This window comes from Eulemur rufifrons, chromosome 7 (genome assembly GCF_041146395.1).
Source record: "Eulemur rufifrons isolate Redbay chromosome 7, OSU_ERuf_1, whole genome shotgun sequence".
Classification (NCBI taxonomy): Eukaryota; Metazoa; Chordata; class Mammalia; order Primates; family Lemuridae; genus Eulemur; species Eulemur rufifrons.
In genome coordinates, this window is record NC_090989.1 from 91,131,116 (window position 1) to 91,150,748 (window position 19,633).

Below are 19,633 nucleotides of genomic sequence, written 5' to 3' on the forward strand. Positions count from 1 at the left end.
GCCAACTATCACAATGCAAGATTTTTACCCATGAATCTGAAAATTCAAAGGCCTTCAAAAATATTTTATATTTTTATGTCTACCTATCTTCGATTTATTTTCTAAGAAAAAATGTTTATCTCTAAATATTAGCATATAAATTATGTACATCTAGTCTCAAATCATAAGACTTGTAGTGATAGAACACCTTCATTTTGAGCTGAACGTTTTAAAGCATTCTAAAAATCTGATTGAAGGCTGAAATTTAGGAACAGTGTTTTTCCCCTATCTGCCACATACTGACTGTGTAACCTTTGTCATATTCAACCTTTCTGATCTTCATTTTGCTCATCTGGCAGATGGAGATGATACTTTGCCTCTTAGCGTTATTGAGAGAATTAAATGTGTATAATTTATGAATATAATGTGTAATGCCTGGCCCTTAATAGCCATAGCTATTATTATCTGTTATCACTAGTGACAACCATAACTTTGGTTTTTTCAGACTACAAAAGTAATACATGTTCTAGATTGAGAATTTGGAAAATGTATAGAGTAAATAATCCCTATTAATACCATAATGTGTATGTTTATATATATTTTTCATATAATCAAGATTATCATTATATTTATAGTTCTGCTTCTTTCACTTAATAAATTTGAGCATTTATTTTCCCATATCATTAATAGTACTTTGGAAACATTTGGAAAGGTTACATAATATTCCACTTTATGAACATTCGTAATTTATGTAATCCTTCCATTAATGTTGGACATTTAGGTTTCCATTTTTTCACTATTCAGATAGTTCTGAAAGGAATATCTTTATATATAAATCATCCACATTTTAAATCAGTTTCTTAGCATGAATTCTTAGAAGTAGAGTTATGATATCACATGTATATTCATAAGATTCTTGATGTATATTGCCGAACTGTTTTTTGAAAAGATGATTTAAATTTATTCATCCCCCAGAAGTATATGCCGTACCAGCATTGAATGTTACAGTTTTTTTTAAGCAATAACTTTCATAAGTTTTACTTGAAGCATATTAAATGTCTAACTGAAATGAACAAGATTAAAAAGTTTGTGGGTGATTATATTCTTAAGGTTAAAATGTCGAAGCTTCCGATAAGCTGTTATTCCCTATATGTGGCAGAAATTCGAGACTTAACCAGCATTCTTGAGGAATAAGATGTTCTAGTCATCTTATTCTGAGGGCTTGCTAGTGATTAAGTAAATATTTTTGGTTTAAATTGTTTTAGCTGAAAATATTTCTAAGGTAAGTAGTATTCATGACTTGACCAAGTATACTGAATGTAAGTGAATGTTTTGTTGTTAATGTTTGAGAATTTTCTATTTCTTTTGTGATTATAGTAGACTAAATTGCTAAAGGAGGAGTCAGGAGACTTGAGTTCTAGTCCTGATGCTGTTTTTGTAAAGAAATCACCTAAACACTTTGAACATTAGTTTCCCTATAGATAAAATATATACAGTAGTGATCTGTTGTGATCATTAATCCTGCAAATAAAAGGCTTTGTGCACCAAAAATAAATCTTAAAAGTTATTATAGAAAAGAACTCATTAATTGAGGATACTGGCTAATCAAAATTTATTGCTGATCTTTTATTTGTGTTGCATTCATATGGAAAATACTGAAATTTTCAAAGGAAAAAAATTAGCACATGGAACTTGAGAACTTGCTTAATAAAGTAGAATTTTTTAAAGTTAAAAAAAAAGAAAACCCAACTTCTAAATATACTGATTGTTATTGCCTTTGTTTTTCAATGTTGCTGAGCTACTAAGATAGTTATAGTGCAGGATAACTTGATGATTAGTATTAATTTTGAATGTAAGGAATTGGTGAATTTTAAGACTTTTTTTTAAACTACTTGCCTAAACTCAGAAACTGGGTTTTATTTGACAGACAGTGGTGAAGCAGTCATACTGCTGGTGACGAGAAATAAAGATTTTATGTCCAGACTGCCTAACCTTTTCTCAAGGAATAAAATATGTAATGAATGGATCTGATCAGTTGAACAAATAAATTATCACAGATAGCATTCATGTCAAGAGGTTTTTTTTAAACTAAGTTATTTCTGAATGTCTTTTTAGAGATTATTTCGTTTTATTCTCTCTCCTTTTTAAAGGTGAGTCGTTCATCTTTGCTAATAGAACAGCCGGTGAAAAAAAGGCCTCTTTTGGATAATCAGGTGATAAATTCAGTGTGCGTTCAGCCAGAGCTACAGAATAATACAAAGCATGCTGATAATTCTTCTGACACAGAGATGGAAGACATGATTGCTGAAGGTTTGTGGATTTTACTTAAGATACTCTTTAATTTCAGTTTGACTCTTACTGCTTGGAACAGGACACAGATTTTTATTCTGCACAGATTTTCACTTGGACATATTCACTTTTATTCTCATACAGTACATTATTTGACTAAAATAGTAGAAAAGTTAACCAGACTTTCCATGGCCTATAACTAAAATAGCAAGATTGGTATCAATTTGTACAATGTCAGTTTTACTTTTGAAGAAGTATGGGAGGGAAAAGTTCCATTATACATGAGAGAAAACAATTCAGAATTTTAGCATCAAAACAACCAAGTCTCTGTTTTTTTAAGTTGACTTAAGTAATAAATGACTATTTTACTGAATTTGCTTAAAATTTTAGAGCTTCTGGGTTAACGTTTTAGACTTTCCACATTCTGATGTTTGATATCAGGTGGGTATTAAAATTATATTAGGGATATGCTCTTCAATCAAGAGGCAATTAAATTTGTTCAAAGAGAAAAATCACTAAATCTTCTTAATGTCAAATAATCCTTTCTTATAGGCTTTATTCTTTTTTTTTTTTTTTTTTGAGATAGAGTGTCACTCTATTCCCCGGGCCAGAGTGCCATGGTGTCAGCCTAGCTCACAGCAACCTCAAACTCCTGGGCTCAAGCAATCCTTCTGCCTCAGCCTCCTGAGTAGCTGGGACTATAGGCATGTGCCACCATGCCCGGCTAATTTTTTCTATATATTTCTAGTTGTCCAGCTAATTTCTTTCTATTTTTAGTAAAGACGGGGTCTTGCTCTTGCTCAGGGTGGTCTCGAACTCCTGACCGTGAGCTATCCTCCTGCCTGAGCCTCCCAGAGTGCTAGGATTACAGGTGTGAGCTACCACACCCGGCCTAGGCTTTATTCTAATAGTGCATATTCCATAGAAGTCAAAGTGGTATGCAAAATGACTGAAGGAAAACGCAAATAAACATGAAAATGATACATTTTATATCTTGAGTTTGCTATTTAAAACCAGCAAATGCTTGTACTGGTGTTTTTGGGTGAATTTCTAAATTTCTGGTTCAAAAAAACTAGCTATGTTCTATAGGAGCAGCTTCATGAGACTGTCCCTGGTTTTGATCATGGCCCCGCAATTGATATAGTTCAATTTAATGTAATACCATTTAGTATAGTCAGGGCTCTACAGTAGTGAATTAGTTAATATCTGTGTTCACGTAATATCCTCAATATATCAGCATATTTCATCTAAACTTATAATTTATTCACTTTGAAAATATTTATTGAGCCTATGCCATATGCCTTTACTTTGCTAAATTAAGCAAAATAGTATGGTGATAAGCAAAATAGATGTTGTCTTTGCCCAGTTTTTCTAACTCTTGAAAGGATGGCACTTCTGACATTGTTAGTACTTTATAAACTGTTGCAATGTATTAATCACTGTGTTACTTATTATTTGAACAGCAAAGAGTATGATACTAGTATAAAATTTGATTTTTACTGCTAACTTATATTACAAGTTCAGTTTCGTTTTTTAATTTAAAAGAATGTTAACCATGAAAAATTTCAAGCATACATAGAATTGTATGATAAACACAACCCATCACTCAGACTCAACAGTGATTTCAATCATTTCAACATTATTTTGCCACATTAGCTTTATTCATTCATTTTGTTTTCCTCCCTTTATTCCCTCCCACCACCCTCTTTGAAAATCATAGTCCTTATTTTATTTCACTGATATATACTGATATCAGTGTGCATCTCTAAAAATATATACATTTTCTTGTATAACTATAATGCCATATCCCACATAACAAAACAGTAATTCTTTGGTGTCATCTAATTTCTGATCCATATTCAGATTTCCCTAATTGTTTAAAAAAAAGTCCTTTTATAGTTATTTGTTTCAAGTCAGCATCCAAATGAGGTCTATATTGTGCTTTTTGTTGTTGTGAATTTAATTTCATTTTATTCCTACATACTATCTGAGAACATTTCTCACTTGAGATGAAAAGTAGTAAAGATGAATGTGCAAGTATTGTTAAGTACAAGTACTGCACTATTAGAATAAAGCCTATAAGAAAGGATTATTTGATATTAATATTTAGTGATTTTTCTCTTCGAACAAATTTAATTGCCTCTTGATTGAAGAGTACATCCCTAATATAATTTTAATACTTACCTGATATCAAACATCAGAATGTGGAAAGTCTAAAACCAAACAACCCAGAAGCTCTAAATTTTTAAGCAAATTCAGTAAAATAGTCATTTATTACTTAAGTTTACTTAAAAAAACAAAGAGACTTGGTTATTTTTTCTTGCCTCTATTTCAGTAAGTGTATAAATGAAAGTTGTAGGCTAAAAAGTGTTTATATTGTGCCCCCTTGTGTACACACTTAGAAGGAACATGGAAATCTGCTTAGGGAACTTCACAACATATTTTATGGTACTCAGGTTATAATATAATGGACATACAACATATGCTAGACTGTTCTAGAATATGATATATATGTAAAACATAACTCTTCTACCCTCCAGGAGCTTTTAGTTTAGTTTAGAACTAGGGAATCTCCATAATAGATACCTAAGAAACAACAAATGGTAAATTTTCAATGAATTATATAGACAGAATTTAGAACATTAAAACTGGCTGAGATTATTCTCAGTTTGGTGAGTTTCCTGTAGAGATAAGATGTGACCTGGGTCTTGGATAATAATACATAGATTTAAGATAACAAACAGGAAGAACATTTCAGATTAGAACACCATGAGTAAATGCACAAAGGATGTGTAAGTACTAGGTAACTTTAGGAGGCTTACAGTAGAGGTTTGGATTAGAGGAGGAGTGGCAGGTAAGACTGGCAGAGTCAGATTCTAGAGTCCCATGCATATTAGAGGAGTTAGGAGTTACCTTATCAAGGGGATGATTAGTGAAGATTTTTAGGCGGGTGATATGAACAGAAGAGTGTTTTGGGAAACTTTGCTGGCCATCTGTAGGATGTATGTAGAGGTTTGGCATGTAATTGACACCTGTAGTCATGGTGGGAAGGGAAGGAAAGGACTGATGGGAGATAAGTCAAAGGGTAGTTCAACAGGGCAAGATACCATAGTAAGGAAAGGAAGACTTAAAGACCTTAAAGACAATATATTTCTTAGGGGAGAAATATTTACATAAAATGTGCTAAAATTTTAAATATTTATAATTTTATTTTACAAGGTAATTTTATAATTTCAGTGTACTTCAGTGTTTATGGGACGTTTTTTTTTTTTTTTTTTTGAGACAGAGTCTCACTCTGTTGCCCAGGCTAGAGTGAGTGCCGTGGCGTCAGCCTAGCTCACAGCAACCTCAAACTCCTGAGCTCAAGTGATCCTCCTGTCTCAGCCTCCCGAGTACCTGGGACTACAGGCATGCGCCACCATGCCCGGCTAATTTTTTCTATATATATTTTTAGCTGTCCATGTAATTTCTTTCTATTTTTAGTAGAGGTGGAGTCTCGCTCTTGCTCAGGCTGGTCTCGAACTCCTGAGCTCAAACGATCCGCCCACCTCGGCCTCCCAGAGTGCTAGGATTACAGGCGTGAGCCTATGGGACGTTTTTATAGGGTAAAATGGTGAGGTCACTTATTTAGTGGCTTTGGTTTTAGTGGTATGTATATAATTTCAGTATAAAAACTTCATGGTAAGGATTATTTTCTTTTTAAAGGATCAACTATGGCTCTCTTTGGACTGGTTCTATAACCAGTATCTCCAACCTTTAGATTGTGATGTATCAAAGATATCTTATTGTCTTCCCTGGTAAATCAGCACCTGTCTTTGCTGGTGATCCTCATGCAATTTTAGGTCTTTGGGGAAATGAAAAAGTATTATGGCCAGGCGTGGTGGCTCACACCTGTAATCCTAGGACTCTGGGAGGCCGAGGCGGGTGGATCGCTCGAGGTCAGGAGTTCGAGACCAGCCTGAGCAAGAGTGAGACCCCGTCTCTACTAAAAATAGAAAGAAATTATATGGACAACTAAAATATATATATGCAAAAAATTAGCCGGGCATGGTGGCACATGCCTGTAGTCCCAGCTACTCGGGAGGCTGAGGCAGTAGGATCGCCTAAGCCCAGGAGTTTGAGGTTGCTGTGAGCTAGGCTGACGCCACGGCACTCACTCTAGCCCGGGCAACAGAGTGAGACTCTGTCTCAAAAAAAAAAAAAAAAGAAAAAGTATTATAACTCCTCCACACACAAAAAAAATTAGGGGTCTGTATTAGGATATAGGTTTGGCCATTTCATAGAGACCCAGAATAATATTTGATAAGGTAGGAGTTTAATTTTCTTTGACATAATCCAAAGGTCAGCAGTCTAGGGTTTACGTGGTAGCTCCTTGGTGTTGGGTACCCAAGCTCCAGTGTCTTCTGTGTCTGCTGTCCCTAGAATATTCAAGATGGCTGATCTTCATGATCCACATGTTAACCAATGAAAGTGGGAGAGGGCACCATCTGAAAGTTGAGAGTATTTGTATTCATATCCCATTGGTCAGAAATCAGCCACACCTAGGGCAGAAACTAGTTTTTATTCTGGATGGCCATGTTTCTAGGGTTTTGTTATTATGGAAGAAAAGCAAAGAATGGGTGCTGGAGAATTACCAGCTGTCTCTGCCATAGAATCTCATTTTTATTAGCTAAATCAGCAATTTTTTGAACTCTTTGGCTCTGCGTTTTTCATTCACAAATGTAAAGAGTAACTTTAGTTACTAGATTTGTTAAAAATCTAACTGAACATTAGAACAGGAATTTTTGAATCTGTTAATGTCCCTCATTTCTTTTTTTAAAAATTTATATTCATTTTAATTTTTTTCTGGAGACATTGTCTCGCCCTGTTGCCCTGGCAAGAATGCAGCAGGGTCTTCATAGCTCACTGCAACCTCACACTCCTGGGCTCAAAGCAATCCTGCCTCAGCCTCCTGAGTAGCTGGGACTACAGGTTGGTGACACCATACCCGGCTAATTTTTCTATTTTTAGTAGAGACGGGGTCTCAGTCTTGCTTAGGCTGTTCTCAAACTTCTGAGCTCAAGTGATCCTCCTGCCATGGCCTCCCAGGGTGTTGTGATTACAGGTGTGAGCTGCCGCGCCCAACCAATGTCCCTCACTTCTTTATGAGAAGTAAAACTCACGTTCTATTTTTGTTAGGTTTTTAACTGTAAACCATCTCCGTTTGGTATTTCCCCTCTCTCAGCAGCAAAAACAATTTCCTTCTTCATAAGGTATTCTAACCTATTATGAGGTGTTGTACATTGCTATGTTAATTAATAAAAAACCTTTGAAACAAAGCTTTACAGCATAGCCTTTCCTGGAACAACTTGAGGAATCAACTCTTTAGGGTTGGAGCTGTGGCAGTGGTGGTTGAGTGAGAGGTTCTGTCTCCTGTACAGGCTTTTCAAAGTCACATCAGGTTATAAGCATGACACAGTAAAAACAGTACCCCTGGGAGTTATAATACCAGGTCCCAGGAATGTGTTGGTGGGTGTTCTGTGTCACAGCTTTGTGAAAGCCATCCCCAGGTTATTGGAAGGGGCAATTTTTAGTTTACTTGGTGTTTTGTTTTGTTTTGTTTTGTTTTGTTTTTTGAGACAGAGTCTGACTCTATTGCCCAGGCTAGAGTGCCGTGGTGTCAGCCTAACTCACAGCAACCTCAAACTCCTGGGCTCAAGTGATCCTACTGCCTCAGCCTCCCGAGTAGCTGGGACTACAGGCATGCGCCACCATGCCTGGTTAATTTTTTCTGTATATGTTTTTAGTTGTCCATATAATTGCTTTCTATTTTTAGTAGAGACGGGGTCTTGCTCTTCCTCAGGCTGGTCTTGAACTCCTGAGCTCAAACGATCCACCCGCCTCGGCCTCCCAGAGTGCTAGGATTACAGGCGTGAAGCCACCAAGCCCGGCCAGTTTACTTGTTTTGAGACTATTTCTTCCTCATTACTGCTAAATTGGTGACTTGCTTATGAAGGTAGTCCTGAGAATTTTCTTAAAGTGGTCACTTGTTAATTCATGATTCCATTAGTCAGGATAATGTATTTGGATGTCCTATCAACATCCAATATTACTTCACAGTATGTTTTTTAGTAGTTCTTGCTACCTTCACTTGATTTAGCACTTTCCCATCTGCTTCTCCAGTGAAACTGGGGTAATATTAGTGCCTGAGCTTACTGAGTACATGCCATCCATGTCTATGTTTCTGAGTCCTTGTCTTCATTTTCTTTTTTTGGCCCAAGAAACTAGAGGTACTTATCTTCCTCTTTGTTAAATGAGTAACAGAGAGCACATATAGAGCCCACAGCTACAAGCTTTAGTAAAGTGCCTTTGCTGCATATTTTATATGACTTGGCAAAGGAATTTTGACGATGCAAGAAAATGGCAAATTATGGTGAATTTAACAAGTTTACTGAAGTATGTCTTAAGCACTTCTCACGTGTCTTAGTACTCTTTTAGTTGTTATGTGGAAAATAGGGTATGGAACTGTCACTTTTTATGCCTGCTATACCTCTTGGACACTCATTTAACTGTCACTTCAATTTTTTAGGAAAGGTATTATAAACCCCATTTTATAGGTGAGAAAACTGTGGATCCTGAAGATTAAGTTGCTTGCTCATAGGTGACTGCTCCTTAGTACCTGAGGATTTAGGTTGGAAGTTTCTTTGGGGCCTATGCTATTGCTGAAGAAAGTTAGGATACAGGGCTGGAAGAAGGACATCCTAACTGAAGAGGGAGTACCCTGAAAAAAAGTATCAGTGGTATGGAAATATAGAAATTATATTCTATAATTTTTAAGACTAATCTAAATTATTTTTAATATGATATAAATAAATGGAACTGTTTTATAATTAGTATATTATGTATACTTCATATATACATACACCTTTATGTATTCTGTCATAACTGCAGATCTTTCAGAGTTATTTTACATGCTTTAATTATTTTAATTAATTAATATCTTTAATTATTTTACATGCTTCTCTAAAATCATGTGTATCAAAATCTCACCTTAATTTTCTCCAGTTAGAATTAAGGGTTCCCTGCTATATATTTCCACAGAGCAATGTATTAAAATTCATATCCCACATTCTACTTTTTGAAAGTGTTCCTCCTGGAGGGTAGTGACTGTGTTATTCATCCTTATTTCTCTCCCAGTGTTTATAAAGTTGTTTGCACATTTTAGGTAGACTTTAAGCAAAAATGAACCTTTAAAAATGTTATGCTTATATGTATAGAAAGAAACTCCATATAATTTTTATACAGCAGAAGCAAGAGGGAATTAGTAGAGACGGTTGTTTTTGAAGAGTTTGTCCTGCCAAAGTGGCTATGTATTGAAAAGCTAGCCATGTCCAACTAAAGGATAAGCTAAAAGAAAATTTGCCACAATTAAAATTTTTGGAATTTTTTGTTTGTTTCCTTCTTTTTTAGAGACATTAGAAGAAATGGACAGTGAGTTGCTCAAGTGTGAATTCTGTGGGAAAATGGGATATGCTAATGAATTTTTGCGGTCAAAACGATTCTGCACTATGTCATGTGCCAAAAGGTATTTCTATGCTCTTGAATTTCCCAAAGGATAAATCGGCAATCACTACAACAAAACCAGAAAACCCTTGTATAGTTCACTAATAGTCAAACCTAGATATTGTGATATAGAAGAATAATATAAATAGGCATTATTTGGACCTACTTTGGTATAGTTATAATATAAAATCTAATACATACTACATAACACTTAAAATCAGTTTCACAGTATAATCTAATATTAAAGTAGCAATCTCCTGGTGGTAAGAATATGCTTAGGAGAATCTCTCCAGGGAAATGACGAGGATATTATAGAATACTAATCCTTTAAAGGATTGAAACCAATATTTTTTTTTTTTTTTTTTTTTTTTGAGACAGAGTGTCGCTTTGTTGCCCAGGCTAGAGTGAGTGCCGTGGCGTCAGCCTAGCTCACAGCAACCTCAAACGCCTGGGCTTAAGCAATCCTACTGCCTCAGCCTCCCGAGTAGCTGGGACTACAGGCATGCACCACCATGCCCGGCTAATTTTTTTTTCTATATATATTTTAGTTGGCCAGATAATTTCTTTCTATTTTTAGTAGAGACGAGGTCTCACTCATTGCTCAGGCTGGTCTCGAACTCCTGACCTTGAGCGATCCACCCGCCTCGGCCTCCCAGAGTGCTAGGATTACAGGCGTGAGCCACCGCGCCCGGCCCCAATATTTGTTTTATCAACTGATTGTTTTATCAATATTGAAATACCTGGATTTACTTTGTTTAGTTTTAAAGTGTTTTCATTGGTTTGAACTATATCCTATTTAGATTTCTAAATGGAACAGCTATAGCATAAGTTCCCGACATTGTTAACATTACCAGACAACCAAATACGTGTCTCTTCTGAATTAGTATTGTTAATAGTAATTATTATAGGTAATAGTATCTATAGCAAAAGAAATGTTTAGTCTCTATTAATCTTGTAATTCCCAAATTTACTCTACATTTTAAAAAACCCACTCTGATTCTGATAGTAAATCCTAATAGTATAGATATTTATCACTGAAGTTGAAGTGTATACATAGTTTGATTATTTTGAAATTTGTTTCTCTGTTCAAAAAAGTGGTTATTCTCTCAAAGAATTTAAGGTCTTAATTGTATACATATCCAGGGAATTTCTTGCTTGAACATTTTATTTTGTATGGATGCTTCCAAAATATACTTAGTAAAACTTACGTTAAATAAGTAAATAGAAGTGTTTTCCTCCAAAGATGAGTTCATTGTTTCAGTTGTCAATCTGTTTTTCAGATATGTTTGATGTAATAATATACCTATAATCAAATTACAAAACTCATATTTTAACTTGAATTTTCTAGTTTGCATATACTACAAGAAAGAACAGTGGCTCTCTGATTCTAAGTCATTAAAACTCTGAAAACTTGGGAAAAGGACTGTCTTTCAGAGTATTTTAAATTTCTTGACTATTAAGAAATATTTCAGGACATTTAATGCTACCATCACTCTTCCCCCACAGATGATTGCTAAGTTGTCACATTATTATTCCTTTAGGTGAGCCTTTGTAGCAGGTTAGGGGTGCTAACATAAGAAAATGTGGATGAGAGAGCAAGGAGGGAAGGATAAATTAAGTGAGAGAAGAACTGCAGTATTTACATATCTGCTTAGCTGTCTTTGATAGCTAAATATTTAGGGACTAGATATCAAGTATAAAGCTAGTTTCTTCTCTGCTCTTGTCTCAATGGGTAAAGAAGTTTTATCGGTTGATATAAATGGAAAAAAGAAACCTATACTTCTGAGCCCACAGATAAGCACATAACAAACACAGCAAGAGCTTGTTGAATTGTTATAGGGTTATATGGTAAAATGAAGTGGTCATCAGGGCACTTATACTGTTATGGGAAAAACAGCCTACTCATTCTCATAGAACTCCTTATTTCTATCTCTTGATATTTTCATAAAATGTAGAAGAAGAAAAGTTGTTTTGATGTCTGCATGCTGGTCCTAAAATAGATACCAGTAGCAATGTTAATTGGGATTTATTCTTGTACTTCTCTTACAGCAAAAGAGGTTTTAAAATAAGTTATAGAGGCAGTTTCATATGTGTAAATAAAGAGGAACTGCATATATTTTTCTTAGCCTTTCCATAGCTTTTCAGAAATTTGTTTCTTAAATAATTTCCTTTCACTTTTTTTTCTAGGGAGGGGTTGGCATACTTATACTTGCCCAGGCCAAGTCCTTCTTGCCATACAAAACAAGCATGTTTTTTGTATGGCCCTTGAGCTAAGGATGGTTTTTAAATTTTTAAGTTGTTCGAAAAAAATCAAAACAATAATATTTTGTGACATATGAAAATTACGTGAAATTTATATTTCTTTGTTGCTAAAAGTTTTACTGGAATACAGCCGTGCTCATTCAATATTTTCTATGGCTTTCACACTTTAATGGCAGAGTTGGGTAGTTGTGATAGAGACTTGTATGGCCCACAAAACCTAAAATATTTACTCTGTGGTCCTAATAGAAAATTATGCCCATCCTTGTTCTAGTGCTTTGGAGCCCATGGAATGGCATAGGACTCTTTTAAGTTGTTGTCATGCCTTATAAAGGTCTATGTTCAAAAATATTAGCCAATCTATTTTGATAAAAGAAAAAGTAATCTTTCAGCCAATTTAAAAGAATTATGTACTTCTGAGTTTCCTGAATAGTGGGAGCAATGAATTCCTTGTTTAACTTTAATATCTCTTTATTTGGAAATTATTAATTGGAAATATATAAGTTTAAATAAACATCTAAATAGTTACTGCATAACTTCTTTTTCTCCTGGAACCCTGAATATTTTTTGCTGTGATGGAAATTGGTTATCCTCTGTAGTTTGCAGAAAGTTTCCCACTGTCATTCTGTAATCAGGAGTAAATACCAATATCTTGTTATAGGTGTCTAGTGTTATATTAACATGTATATTACATACACAGAGGCCATTTTTTTGACCTTTAGCATAAGTAAATACATTGAACAATATAGTTTACTTTATGAGGTATTACAATCCCTAATGACTTATTTGGTACTTACCGATTCACAGTTGTACTTTAAAGTCATAGTTAAATACTAAATGGAATGTCACATATATCATTTAATACTTTTTTTTTCCTTGAATTTCTTAGGTACAATGTTAGCTGTTCTAAAAAATTTGCACTTAGTCGTTGGAATCGTAAGCCTGATAATCAAAGTCTTGGGCATCGTGGCCGCCGTCCAAGTGGCCCTGATGGGACAGCAAGAGAACATATCCTTAGGCAGGTCTGTAGAAACCTTGCTTCAATGTACAATACCCTTTTCAGAAATCCAAGGAAAGTGCAATGCTGTATTTTACTTGTACTACATTTTCCAGCTTCCAATTACTTATCCATCTGCAGAAGAAGACTTGGCTTCTCATGAGGATTCTGTGCCATCTGCTATGACAACTCGTCTGCGCAGGCAGAGTGAGCGGGAAAGAGAGCGTGAGCTTCGGGATGTGAGAATTCGGAAAATGCCTGAGAACAATGACTTGCTACCAGTTGCACAAACAGAGCCATCTATATGGACAGTCGATGATGTTTGGGCCTTTATTCATTCTTTGCCTGGTATGTAATTTATCACTTTGGTCTTAATGTTTTTCTTGTGCATTCACACAGAGGAATGATGTTAGATCCATCCACACCTTTTGCACAAAAGGGCTACAGAAGTACTGTATGTATGTACAAGTTAAATGGCATTTGCTATTGAAATGTGATCTGTTTCCTCTTGCTTATTCCCTCAGCACAACTGGGTATTTTCTCATACCCCCCCAAGTCGATAAAAACTGACTAGTCCTGCTTCTGCTGTGACACCTCAGCCGGTGAAGATATTAAAGGTGCTCTCTTCTCTTCAGTCTGATTTCTCTCGAGAGGTCAGTAGAGAGATTGAGTCAGACACTTTTTCCCTTCTGCTCTTCTATTTTTCTATTCTATTTCCTCCTTATTTCCTAATTTAACCTTTTTAAAAATGAAATAAGAGAGACTATATTTTTTCTTTACATTTTTGAAAGGTAATCAAGACCTTTTAGAATATAGTAAACTTTTTCTTTTTTTTTAAATAATCAAGCTAGTTCTTTTAATGGAAGCTACATTCTTTGATTCTTTTCAATAAGTAAACATCAGGAGCCCTTCTGACATTTTATTTTTCAAGTAGACAGCTGAAATTTAGTTATAGTATTCATTCTAATATTGAGGGTAACTTTCTTATTTATGTTTTCCTGTTCTAACTCTCATTTTGATACTCTTTCCATCAACTTAAGTCTCTATCTTTTTTCCTTAATACAACAATAATCTTTTATATCTACTTTCTCAAAAGGGCTGGCTACTAAAGACAGTTACACCTTTGCTCATGATGAGACCCACACTGGTTATATATGTTAAGACATATACTGAAATTTTTTTAAATTAGCAAATCTTATCATTAACTTTGACCCTTATGAATATGGAAAATGAGGAGTTTTAAAAAAATATTTTTGTTCCCTTTGGTATTATTGTGAATTATACCATTTTTCTTGATACAAGCTTTCCAGAAGAATATATCCTATTTGAGCTTGTCTACCAGACTTATTAAAATTAAGGTAATTAATTAGTTGTTGTTGTTAATTACTCTTTCTCTGAAGGAAACTAACGTTTCAGAAGCAAACTTGTAGTTAGTATGGTGTGCAAGAAAATATATTCAGAAATAAGAGTTTAAAAAAATCTGTCACCCATTTTTACCTCATATACAGAACTCAATGTATACAGAACAAAAATTTTGTTAAATTATTTTATCAGTATCTTGTTTTAGAAATGCTAAATAATTTTAAAAGAAAACAAAGATACAGTCGCTTTTAAAGAAAGATGGAATTGTTTAAAGGGGGAATACTTTCTTTGTGGGAAGATTTTAACCAAGCACCTAAGAAAACTTAGGTCTGAGTTAATTGCTGACCATGTGGGATTTTAGAATCTGTTTTAAACTTGATGTATTAGAGGATGGTGAATCTTCATTGGCTGTAGTTTTAGTATTTATGAAACATTTTCGTTTTTAGACCAGTGTACCTATTTTGAGAATTAACATTGGAGTCTATATTGATCACCTGGGACTGGACTGTGATTCTGTCATCTTCGGAAGTAGTTTCAGTCTTCCACGTGGGGCATGTGGTTTGCTGGTGAGCCTAATTTCTCATTTAGGGGAAGTATTTCTTTTCCTTTGGTGAGAAGAGTTGGTTTATACCCTGAGGAAAGTGGTTGCCCAAATAATTAACAAATGATAGTGCTGCTTCTTCCATCACTTTATATGTTTTTTTCAGGGCTCATTTCCCCCAGCATCCATTTGCCATGTGGCTACTCTTGGCTACTGTATTAGAACAAAGGCTAATTCCTTTGTCTCATTCTTGCTTCATTTGGGTTAAAAAAAAATGCAGCTTATTATTGCTCATAACTTGAGATGTTTGTTTTATTGAATTCATCTAGACACTTAATTTTGTTGTCAGTTGTTTAGAGAACATTACATTTCACAAAAAAGAGACTGCTATTATATAATTTAGAATTACACGGTACTGTTTTAGAATCTGCTTAATATAACTTGTTCTTTACTGATGAAATGGGAGTGTTCCTAAACTGCTTTGACAGGCCAAAATAAGCTCATTTGTATGTTCAGTTATATTACCTTTCTCAAAGTTTTCTCTGAGTAATGCCTATAGCATAAGGTAAATCTCAAATCAGAAAATGCCTTATATTCATTTCTTTCTGTTCCTCTGGACTTTATAAATTTCCTTTTGCACTTCTTTCAGCTCATTCAGGGCTGTTTGTTTTCCCTGAGTAATCTCCCAGGTTTTTCTCATAGAATGAACAAGCTTGTAAAGTTTGTAATCTTGTAAAATTTGTTTCTTTCCAGTTAGGTGTCCTTCCCTCTTTAATCAGGGCACCTGTATTGACTCCTCCAATTTTCCCTTCTCTTTGTATATCATCCTAATGGGACTGTGTTAGAGCTTGTATGCAGTATGCTCAAATCTCAAAGCTGTTACAAGAATGAAAAATTACTGTCTTCTAATTTTTTGTGCATTAAAAAGTTTTCTGCAGGAACAATTCTTATTTTCAGTCAATTGCAGGTTGTCTTATTTAACTCTTCCTTGATAAGGTGAACTGTCTTTTACAAAGATCATTTTATCCTCTATTTATTGATCTGTGAATCCACAGATTTCTCTGTAGGTATATGAAGTGGGAATTATTTTTTTTTTTAAATATAACTATTTACTGGTTTTTGTAATACCAGTATTGGGACTTGTTTATTCTGTAGTATTGAGTGGCAAGTGGTATCTTTTCACCAACCTTACTGAGGTCAGTTTTTGTGCAGGGTATTTGGAGTTTAGCTGGAGAAGTGACTTTGGACACTTGTGAAGTTCATTTGGGACCTTTGTGCAGAGGTCCAGGTGACCGTACTGAGAGCTGCCCTGCACTTGATTCTGGTGAGGTGAAGTTAATTGAATTGACTGGTTGCTTCAATTGGTGTATGTTTTATACACATCCCTGGACTCCAGCCATTTTACAGAAGTAGGTGTTATTGTCAGAAACTTACAGAACGGTAGCTCAGTATACCTTGAGCACTTAAAATTGTTTTTAAAATGTGTTTTTCTGTAATGAGTTTCTGGAAGCACACTTTTGCTTTTTTTGGAAGTCATTTTATTTTCTCTTTTCAATACTAATGTTCTACACTTTTTTTGTGGTTGGCTTTAAAAAGCTGTGATCTAAAATTCTGATGATAATGCATCCTTTTCTTTTTCTCATTAAGGTCCTTCCATTCTAGGAATTGCATTCCTATTTGATCATGCTGTTTCCCAAAACACTTTTTTGTTTTTTATTATTTTGCTAATACACTTACTATCCACCTAGAAGAAGACATTTGAAGAGGAATTTCACAATACAGAGGAACAAGAACATAATATATATTTTCCTCATGGAGAACTCCTTGTTTCTATTCCCAAATGTAGCTCTTATGGTCCTCATTACTTCTCATTGCTCCTGTTTTCTGAATCTAAGTCCTACCCCCTCTTTCTCTCTTTCTTTTCCTTCCTGTGTTCTTATAAGTAAGACTGAAGAGAGAAGAACATTAGTTCTTTCTTAAAAAGAAGGATGAAGTCACAACTAGATGCAAGATTAGTCAGTTTTGTCTACCCAGTTTTGTTGAGAGCTACCTCTGGGAAAAGAAAAGGGGCTTTTCTATGGTGAGTAATCCCATTTCAACTGTGTAGTTTCTTTTATGTGGTAAATGGGCAAAAGCATAAAAATTTTGTAGAAAGTATTGAAATGTCAATTTTTAGAAGTCTGAGAAATTATTAAAATAGAAATTGAAAAGCTGGCTATTGTATAGGAAATAGTAAAGATACAACTAACAGAGGACATGGGAAAAGAAATAACCAAGAAAAAAGATGGCCACGTAGCTGAACACAGGAAAAAAATGTATTACTCTTACAGGTAGCTCTTTTGTAGCAGATTATTTTTTTGTTTATTGTTTATTCACTCATTCAGTCCTTCACTTATTTACAAATGTATGTGTTCACCATCTACAGTGCTTTGTGCTTGGTGCTGGGGTTATAAGGGAGACATCGTTATCTTATATAAACAAGAGGATATATTTGCAATAGAAAAGATAATTGTTCTAGCAATGTTGTGGTGTCAAAAGTATTAATATAATGTAAACATTTCCATTTTTCATTATCTTTTTATGTTTTCCCTTTGAATACTGATCTAAGTAAAACAGACTCAAGCTATTAGTTTTTATTATTAAGTTTGTTTTTATAATTTTAGTGTCTCATAAGGAAGCCTCCATTTTTGCATTCTCTCCTTTCTTTGCTTTTTAATTCATTACCTTCCCAGTTGGTTTCTTTACCCTTAATGGGGAAGTTTATTGAGTAACCTGGACATGCAAAATTTGGTAGGCAGTTAAAACATTGGAGGTTCAGGTAGTTACAAGCACTGTTACTTGCTAAAGCACCTGGTTCAGACTGAGAATTTAAATATTGGTTATTTGGCAGGTCATTATCCAGCAAGCTCATAATTCCAATGAGAATTTTTATTATCAAAAGCAGAGATGAATCCAGTGATACTAAGATCTGAAGTTGAAATTACAAGTCTAGCAACACAATGTATTTATTTCAGTAGCATTGCAATAGATTGATGCTATAATCTTGAGGGATTTTTTTTCTGTCCTGCATGAACAATAAAAATATTTTAGATGTGCTTGGCAATTGAAGGTCAGAAATTAGAATAAGGTGCAAATGATATTGAAAGTGGTACTCTGATGCTTGAGGAAAGATTTCTAAATTGTTATTTAAATGGCAGAACATTATATGTTATTCTTCTGTACCTATATGTGAAGGATATATTATACCAAGATGAGTTCATGAAATACAATAACTAGTTAACTCAAACTTGTTATATGTGTGGAATGCTTTGGAATGGCGTTTATAGTTCTTTTCAAGCAAGAAATGTTATATCTAGACTGATAGGTTTGTACATTTTTACCTCTTACTAATTATTTCTGTAGTATTGTTTTTAGAGCAAGAATTCCAAGCAAATTGCTTTACCTGGATTTTGAATTCTTATTTTCAGAATGCCAACAAGTACTCTCTTCTTCAGGAGTGAACCCAAGACTACCATAAATAAATTTCATTTGTTTCTCAGCCTGTATTTCAGATTCTCAGATCCAGTGAGAGCATAACTGTGACTGTTAGGAGTACTGTCTAATTGTTGTATATTTAATTCTAATTTCCTTTCTCTGATCAAATTACAGGCTGCCAGGATATCGCAGATGAGTTCAGAGCACAAGAGATTGATGGACAGGCCCTCCTCTTGCTAAAAGAAGACCATCTCATGAGTGCAATGAATATCAAGCTAGGCCCTGCCTTAAAGATCTGTGCACGCATCAACTCTCTGAAGGAATCTTAACAAAAACATGAGGCTGTGATGTAACAGCAGTTTTACTCCTCTCAAGCAGACTTGTAAGGTAAAGGCCTGTGTTGGCGTAGAATATTACACTTATTATGGTGGATAGCCAAGCACATTGGGATCTCTGCATCAAATGCTGACATTTCTTCTACAGATATAATAATTCAGCATACATTTTCATAACTAACCAACATTGATGAAATTAATTTTCTGGGTTACATGCAACATTGAAAGACTTGTTATAGAGGGCCATGATATTTTTCAAAGAAATGTGTTATACTAGATAATTTTTTTAAGGGCGTTTATCATTAATATAAAGAATCCTTTTAAATGTAATTTAATGATTTACATTTCTTCTCTTTGATTTGGTTTTCTTATACACTTTTCTACCCCACTAGTTTTCTAAAGGTTGTTATAAGAGATATGTTATGGAATAATTTAGGAGTCCAGGGACAGAATTGTATGCAATGAAATCAAGTGTGCATTTAAAAAAAAAAACATATCTTACAGACAAATGCTTTGTCCATAAAAAAGAGATTGTGTTCTGCCACAAACAATACTGATCTGGAAGTCAGAAGAGTTGGTTTCTGTTCCCAACTTGACCAAGAATTTGGGTTAACTAAGAAAGTTGGTTTTCCTCTCAGATTTTGTACATTTAGAGCAGTGGTTCTCAATGGAAGTCAGTTCTGCTCCCCGGGGCACATCTGGCAATGTCTAGAAACATTTTGGTTGTCACAGCTCGGGGTTCAGTTCAGGGAAGGGTTGCTACTGGTATCCAGTAGATGGAAGCCAGAGATGTTGCTAAATATCCTACAGTGTACAGGACAGCCCTCCACTACTAAGAATTATCTGGTCTAAAAT

At 34.7% G+C, this 19,633-nt stretch overlaps 1 protein-coding gene across 1 annotated transcript in view; it reads left to right on the forward strand.

Annotated features, from left to right (window-relative positions):
* PHC3 (polyhomeotic homolog 3) overlaps positions 1-18,823 on the forward strand; it is a 75,510-nt gene extending 56,687 nt beyond the window's left edge. The window contains exons 11-15 of the mRNA XM_069472939.1: positions 2,130-2,289; positions 9,718-9,832; positions 12,959-13,091; positions 13,183-13,414; positions 18,618-18,823. Coding sequence (XP_069329040.1) covers positions 2,130-2,289; positions 9,718-9,832; positions 12,959-13,091; positions 13,183-13,414; positions 18,618-18,772 — 795 coding nt within the window. The 3' untranslated portion in view covers positions 18,773-18,823. The remainder of the gene's footprint in view (positions 1-2,129; positions 2,290-9,717; positions 9,833-12,958; positions 13,092-13,182; positions 13,415-18,617) is intronic.
* Positions 18,824-19,633: the final 810 nt, after the last annotated feature.